General features: G+C 39.6%; 1 protein-coding gene across 1 annotated transcript in view; it reads right to left on the bottom strand.

Moving 5' to 3' along the window:
• Positions 1 to 2959, bottom strand: part of DPP4 (dipeptidyl peptidase 4) — a 77720-nt gene extending 74761 nt beyond the window's left edge. The window contains exons 1-2 of the mRNA XM_014526682.2: positions 2922 to 2959; positions 2425 to 2488 (exon numbers count right to left, since the gene is read on the bottom strand). Of these exons, the coding sequence (XP_014382168.1) occupies positions 2425 to 2488; positions 2922 to 2959 (102 nt within the window). The remainder of the gene's footprint in view (positions 1 to 2424; positions 2489 to 2921) is intronic.
• Positions 2960 to 8324: the final 5365 nt, after the last annotated feature.

The following is an 8324-nucleotide window of genomic DNA, read 5'->3' as shown; positions in this document are numbered from 1 at the left end:
GGCCTATGATATCTAAGAGATTCTGGAATATATACTCAGATGTATGTGCTTTTTCTTGGAAAGGGCAGGAAAAAAATCAGACCTATTTACAAAACATTCAAGATCATAATCAAAATAAATTAAATTAAATACAATTATACAAAAAGTTTTGTTTTGAAATAATGCTAAAAACAATGGAGCCAAGTAATAGGAGTGTGCATAGTTCTGTGTATGGTAAAAATACACAAAAAGAAGCAACTCATTTAATTAAGAATGGTATAATTAGTCCTCAGCACAAACAAGAAGCATAAGCCTGGCATAGGCCTCTGTTTTATTCCATTCAAGACAAACATCATGGTCTGACTCTGCTGTGGCTGAAGAAGCTAGTGTTGGTATACGGGGGCATCATTACACTGACAGAGCTAAGAGTACTTAGGGATTTAATGATTCATCATCTAAAGGCAGTGTGGCACTTCTTGATGGTCACTCTAATCCCATCTCTTCCATTGTCCAGTTAATGCAGTTCCCTCCCTGTACTCACCTGCCACATCTTCAGTGTTATTGATGACCCTTCAAAAGGCTGTCCCCCACTACACCACAGTAAGACAGGTGTTGTCTATTGGCTCATCTCTGTTTAGTCCATGGGGCACTTTCAGCCTAACTAACTGTCCCCAGTTAGGGATCTATCTTTAGTCGCAGCTAATAGTCCTCTGGGAGTCTCAATCATCACCCCCATGTTCAAGCGTCCCATTTGTTCCCAGTCCGCCTCTGTAATGGTCTTCCATCAACTACAGCACCTGCCATCTATGCACCCACAGTAGCTTCCTTCTACCCCTTCAGCCACAACCCAAGCCTCAATTCCAAATGGAATTCATCTTCTGCAAGCCTCCCCCAGGCTCCTCCCCCTAGCTTCTGAGCACTGGCCCTTCTAGACCTATTCAGAGTTCACTTCATCTTCAGTACTGCTTCTTGGCTTTGTATAAGGAGCGCTTTCTGCTTGTATAGCTTCAGCCAGTCTCCAGTTCCCAGCATTGCTTCACTCAACTCCCAGCTCAGAGCTCCTGCCTCCAACTCTGCCCATGTCAGACTGCCTCCCTCTGCCTCTGGTGCTGAGTTTATAGTCCCACAGCCTCTCTCTTCTGGCTTCTCAAAATCTTGTCTGAAAATCAAGGTCCTCACTTTCTCCATAACAAGGCAGAGTCCTCTGTTACACACCTACAGGGGTAGATCCAAGGGGTGCACTGATGCACCCCACCCCCTTTGATTTTTGGTCTACCCAAGGTTTAAAACCAACTGTCTGGCAACAGCAGTAGCATTTTCAGTCAGGTACTGCAGAGGCAAGTAAATTGACTTCATGGCTCATTATAATCTACTAAATACCTTCCAAACTCTTCATTCCACTCTTCATTCCATACAACTACAAGCAGACCTGGACAGGTTGGACATATGGGCAGAAAACAACAGAATGCAATTCAACAAGGAGAAAAAAGTGCTGCACCTAGGGAGGAAAAATGTCCAGCACACCTACAGCCTAGGAAATGACCTGCTTGGTGGAACGGAAGCGGAAAGGGATCTTGGATTCCTAGTGGACTCCAAGATGAACATGAGTCGGCAGTGTGACGAAGCCATCAGAAAAGCTAATGGCACTTCATCGTGCATCAGCAGATGCATGACGAACAGATCCAGGGAGGTGATGCTTCCCCTCTATTGGGCGCTGGTCAGACCGCAGTTGGAGTACTGCGTGCAGTTTTGGGTGCCGCACTTCAAGAGGGATGTGGATAACCTGGAGAGGGTCCAGAGAAGAGTCACTCGTATGGTTAAGGGCTTGCAGGCCAAGCCCTATGAGGAGAGACTGGGGCACCTGGACCTCTTCAGCCTCCACAAGAGAAGGTTGAGAGGTGACCTTGTGGCTGGCTATAAGTTCATCACAGGGGCACAGAAGGGAATTGGTGAGGTTTTATTCACCAAGATGCCCCCGGGGTTACAAGAAATAATAGTCACAAGCTAGCAGAGAGCAGATTTAGACTGGATTTCCTGCCTATGCAGGGGGTTGGACTCGATGATCTATTGAGGTCCCTTCCGACCCTAGCATCTATGAATCGATGAATGTAGGTGTTAACAACCTTTTCTTCTTTTTGATGGTCTTGATATTCCACCAATAAGCTATCCTTTGCTCTGCATTTCTGCTGTCTATTAGCTGTTCCTGGTAATAAAGCTCCTATTTCACAGCCCTGCAGATTGTTTTTAACTCATTCCAATAAAAGTTATTTTTGTTTTTGCTTCAATCTTAAACTTCATAAAACAACTCTAGGCCCCTAGCATGTTAGGAAAGCTTCTGTTTTATTTTTTAACTGGATAAAAACATGTGTTGTTTTATATGTGATGATGTACCTCACCATCTGCACCCCTCTTTTCAAAATTCTAGATCTACCCATGCACACCTACATATCTTTGTAGATCTGGGCGTCTGTCTGCAAAGGACAAAAACTGATAGAAGCCTCTGAAGATGCTAGGGGAGCACAAAGAAACAATAACATCTACAGGAGTACAGCACAGACTCATCCCAGCACCATCCCATCTGCTAGGACGTCAATTAAGATGTGGGACTATACCCTTTTCTACCAAGGTATGCTTCCTAGTAACACTTTTCTTTTGGGTTTACAGAGCACAAGTAACATTCCCTCATATGAACTCCCCTACAGCTAAGAGCCCAATCTAAAGTAAATAACTAAGAGTTGCTGAGAATTGAGATTTGGCAGAAAACCTATGATTTTACAGTGACTTGAGAACAGTCTTTGCTTCCAAACTGCTCTACAAATAAAGCAACATGTAGAGGAAAAATGACTCCCCCTTCTTTGGTTTTGACACTACTAATGGTAAAGACAAGGATAGAACATAAAGATGATTCCTTCCCCTTACTGGATTGCTATTGCAGTTCCTACCTCTGATCAGGTTCATTCACATGCTCATAGCTAACCATGATCTGCTACAAACACTGTTCTTTATAAAGCAGAGTATCGTTAGTTCTCCCTCAGTTTGTGATATCATTCATGACATTGTATGCTTTAGATACTATGAATACTCAGCATTTTCCTTCTCTTTTCATTCCATATAGGCTTGTGCTGTGATTTCAAAAAATTGTGAAAAAAGTATGTAGAACAAAAAGGAGCAATAATAATTTTTCTTCTTGTTGAAACTCATGCCCAAATTAGATTCTTTTGGCCTACTTTTAGGGAAGAGTTTATTCAAAGCTGTTATAAAATGCATCCTGTTCCTATAAATGTTGGGCAAAAATGCCTGTGAAATGTATGGATCCTGATTCCCAATCCCAAATGCCCTTCAGCTAACAGACAAGATAGTCTGGTGACTAAGGCTGTTGATTGGGGCTCAGGAAATCTGGACTGAATTTTTAGCTCCATCATAAACTTTCTGGATGACTGAACAAGCCATTTAAATATTCCTCTGTTTCTCCATACATGCCATCTGTCAAATGGGAGTTACAGTTTTCTTTAACTGACAGAGATATCATGAGTTGCCTTAACTGACAGAGATATCATGAGGTGACAAGCATCAGAGAAAAGTTTATTTATAACTAAAGTGTATGTGATGCGCATTAAAGAATATTAACTTCTTGGATGTTAGCATTCTGGACATAACAAACAGTTTTGAAGACAAGTGGTTCCTGCTATTCTTGTCCAAATCCATAAAAAAGAAGTACAAATTATTTCCCTCACTCCACCCTTGCCTAAAACAAAATGGAGCTACTTCATTGCTGCTGGTTTGCTGAGGCCTATAGTATATTGAGCAAGCCCATGTTGCAAGGGACTAGTATTAGTGTAAAACTTCTATGTAACAAAAAAAAAAAAATGACAACTTAGCTGTAGAGTCAATAGCTAAAATGCCATTTACTCCATAATTACTACATGGATGCAGACATGGAGAGTTGAACAATCACTTCTTGAGTTCTGGAATGACATGGAATCAAGCCGTTCTGCAGAAGTGAGGTTATACAAACAATATGCACATGCACACTCATTTTCTCTATCAGTGGCATCACAGAAGAAAGAAAGTATTTTTTTAAATAACTGTATTGAATATGTCCTGTTTTGAAAGCATTGAATGTGAGGAAAGCTATATATTTCTGTCAAAAAGATGTTCCAAATGTCAATTTAGAAAAAGCTGATTCTGAAACTGCAGGATGATATTTCCTGCAGCACTTGGTGCAGAGAACTGGTCATTCAGAAAAGGAGTATAAATTGTTACCCTTTTTGAACAGAGCAAAATATTTGGAGCCTTGCAGGTTGATAATGTATCTGTAATGCAATTCTGTTAATTTCCAAGAATGTATAAAGTCCTGTTTTCTTGAGCACGGATCACAATGAGACAGTTCCCTTGTCCACAGCTCCAAGCCTCTTTCAGTTGTGAAAGAGCTAACCCCAGAACTCTTTTGGCCTTTTCACTCACACATGTATTCCCTGGGCCAAAACAGCCTCCAGCTGATGCCTCTGTGCCCAACTTATTCACATTTCTGAGCAGACTCACATGCCCATTTCTTTTGAATAGAGACATGGAGCTGTATTTTGTTTTTGGAGATGGCTGGTATTTCAGGTACCTGCTTCCACAGAAGAGCTCAACTGTTGTAAATAAAGGGCAGCAATTAAACCTACTAATTTCCATGATCCAACATGTGACAATGCTGTAGAACAACTAGTGTTTAAGACATTCAGGGATTCCAACTAAAGAATTCCCATATTGCCTGCCTGCTATAATGACAGTTACTTAGTGCAAAATGTGTTTCATTCAGCAATCAATCAAGCAGTTTTATGTAACTGTATTTGTATCAAGCAATGATTTAAGTAAAGGTATGAGGAGTGTACTTATCACTAATATCCCTCCAACCCCTTTGTAAGTGAACAGAATGTTGTGTATACTTCTCACAGCTGCTAGCTGAGCCCTTATGCTTTCCCTAAGCCCCCTATAATCACCCCCTTTGAGCCACTTCACTTGTCCCCTTCACCTGCATTGTATAGAACAGGGGCAGGCAAAATGTGGCCCGGGGACTGGATGTGACCCTCCAGACCATTCTATCTGGCCTGCGGGGCTCTTAAAAATGTAGAAAATTAATATTTATCTGCCCCTGGCTGCCTGTCATGTGGCCCTCGATGGCTTGCCAAAACTCAGTAAGCGGCCCTCTGCTCAAAATAATTGCCCACCCCGGTATAGAAGCACTATTAAAGCTCTTTACAAATCAATCCTTCCCCACTTGTCTGCTCTTACATTTTACAGTGTCTCTACTTCACCAGTTCATCCAGTGACAATTTCCATCACCCATTTGTTCATCTTTCACACTCCTTCTTCTATGAATGTCTCTCTTAACTAACTCAGAAAACCAATGGCTAGTCCATATTTCATCTGCCATGATGCCTACAGTCAACTGCCTGATGGTGGTGGTGAGACAAGTGTAAAGCAGAGATTCTGGATTTAATTGGTATTCATTGTTTATATATGTCTATATAGATGGACTTTAATTTTACTCAATTTGCATGCTTCTTGTCTATCTTGACACTCCTATACAACCCTTGCTCTCATTCTCCCTCCCCATCACCTTAGATCAGGGGCGGGCAATTATTTTGGGTAGAGGGCCGCTTACTGAGTTTTGGCAAGCCATCGAGGGCCGCATGACAGGCAGCCAGGGGCAGAAAAATATTAATTTTCTAAATTTTTAGGTGCCCCATGGGCCAGATAGAATGTCTTGGCAGGCTGAATCCGGCCCACAGGCTGCATTTTGCCCACTCTTGCCTTAGATTGTTTGCTACACCCATTTACTGTTGTTTGTTTTAAAAATTAGACTTTAACCTCTTTGAGGAAAGTCCAGATCTTTCACTCTTTCTTTGAGTAGCACCTAGTGCAGTGGGACTTCGGTACTTAATGGGATTTCTGGATGCTATAGTAAAACAAACAACAACAATATCTGTTGCTTCTTGCAAAGATATTGGACTGGCATCATATTTTTGATGCAGCAAGTTTTAAGGCTTCTATTGAATGGCACAGCAAGTTCCACTAGACACCTTCCCACTCTCAGAACATCTTTATCAAAACATAATAATGCATAGACACTTGAAATTGTTGCAGTTCTAACAAGTGGGAGGAGAAGGCTTTTGATCACTCATGGGAGTAGCAGTTCCACAATGGCACATTCATGAGGGCTGTTTCAGCATTACACCAGATATAACAGTTAAAGCAACCTGCTTTGGACAACTATGAGTTTAAGAGTGTTTACACCATGCAGACCAATGGGGAAATCTCTGATGTATAAGGGCAATGAGGTAAGTGATCACAGTGGTTTTTCTCTTTTACTGTCAAGTTGATCTTGTTCTCACTGCAGTTGCAAAACCTAGTCATGTGTTTCATTCCGTATGTACCTAGCTGCTCTTATGAGTTGCATAAGTGCCTCAAGAATTCATGGATTGCCACAAAGTATTATTTGAAGAAGACAAGGGAGTGCATAGGTTCATTCTCCCCATGAACAATGCTTATGTGCAAAGTAGGGAGCATAGAGAAAGACACCAGTTAAACTAACAGAGATTTCCTAAGGAAGAACTGAATAAAGTAGATTGTACACAAAACTTCCCATAACCATTGAAGACTGCCCTATTTAGCTCCAGATGTTATCAAAGAATGAAGATGTGATGTAGTGGAACTTGCATTAGAAATGGAGTGTGTAGCACTATGTACTTTTCAAAGACAGCTGCTCTCCAACATTGAATCAAAAGAAGCATAAAAACCAATCTGAGATAATGAAGAACTTTTGCAGAGTCCTGTTCCAACCCTTTAGAAATCTACATTTGCTTCCACAATTTCTTTTTCAACCAAATTCTCACAACCCCAATTTTAGAAGCAACTGAAACAATTTAATGAAAATGGTTCCCAAGAAACTATCATGAAACAGAATGGTATATTTATGCATAGTGTGATAAGTAAAGATCTCAGTGAGCTTTCAGTTTCTTATATGAAAGCAATCTCTGGTTTACCTCAAAAGCACAGGTGTGTAAAAAAGTCAACAAAAAAGAAGCTTGAAAAAATTTATTTAAGGCTATCGTTTAATATCCTAAAAGCTTAGCCTTTTTATAACAAAGGTTTAAAGAGAGAAGTTTACTCCTCATACATTTGTGACAGCCAGCCCCTTACTAATAATGCAGGTAATTGATGATTGGAATCATTTGGATGTAGAAGTCAACTTCATAGAAAAATAATTTTATCACTAAATGTAAACAGAGTTATTTTGGCCCTAAACTAATGGAACATATAAAGACTTGGAACATTTGAATTCATAAGTTTGTTATTTTGTGTGTCCTGTTGACAATAGATGTTTCCATATATAATCTTTGGTAAACACTACACTATAGTAAAATTCAATTTCTGATATGCAAGGTGGCATGGCTTTAGGATACACCCCATATAATTGACAGAATACATATTTCAGAATCTCCTTGTAGCTGGCAATTGATGCAGTGAAGAACATCTTGATATATATATATATATATAAAATAAATTCCATACTTCTACTGGTATTCCTCCAAAAGGTCCCTGGAAAAATAAGAAAAAACAGTTAGGACTTGTTATGGTTCTTAGAAGTTTTGTGAAGGGTATGTGGAACACATCTAGCTATGACACAGTGTATGTTAGGTCTCTAAATTGACTAATGCCTCCCTCTAATAACAGACTGCAAATACAATTATTTCTAAAAGTAAAGCATTTAAAAAGGTTTCTAATAGCTATTCTTCTTTAAACATTTGTTGCCATGTCACACTATACAAAATAGACAAATATAAAATGTCACATTTTAATTATTACTTTCAAGATTTTGTTTGACAAAGTATTATAGTTAAGACTTATTGCTTGCTAGCTTACATTTCTCAAAGTGTTTAGTGTCCTGGAGTGTTTACACTTCTATGTAACATGAGTAAAAGGGGCTTGATTTTTCAGCAGGTAGATGCTTAAGTGTGCTTTAAGTATGTATCAAGTTGAGCAGTTTATTGTCTTTAAATCTTAAAAACACTCTGTGAGCTGAGCTAGAAATTTTCGTTTTCCCATTTTACAACTGGAAAAATGAAGCACAGAGTTAAACTAGCTTGGTTTCAGCCACAGGGAGAGGTAGGAGGTATGATTAAAATGCAGGAGGTCCTGGCTTCCAGGGCAATCTTTTAGACAATGTTCTTTAAGTCTGTTCAGCATATTTTAATAATATTTCTGAGGTTATAGTTTCTTGGTAGTTTAAAATTTCTTTGATCAATAATTTAAATAAATAAATATATTAAAACATAAAAAGATCAAAATTCAAGCAC

Source organism: Alligator sinensis, unplaced genomic scaffold (assembly GCF_000455745.1).
Source record: "Alligator sinensis unplaced genomic scaffold, ASM45574v1 scaffold1779_1, whole genome shotgun sequence".
Classification (NCBI taxonomy): domain Eukaryota; kingdom Metazoa; phylum Chordata; order Crocodylia; family Alligatoridae; genus Alligator; species Alligator sinensis.
This window is presented reverse-complemented; position numbering and strand designations above follow the sequence as displayed.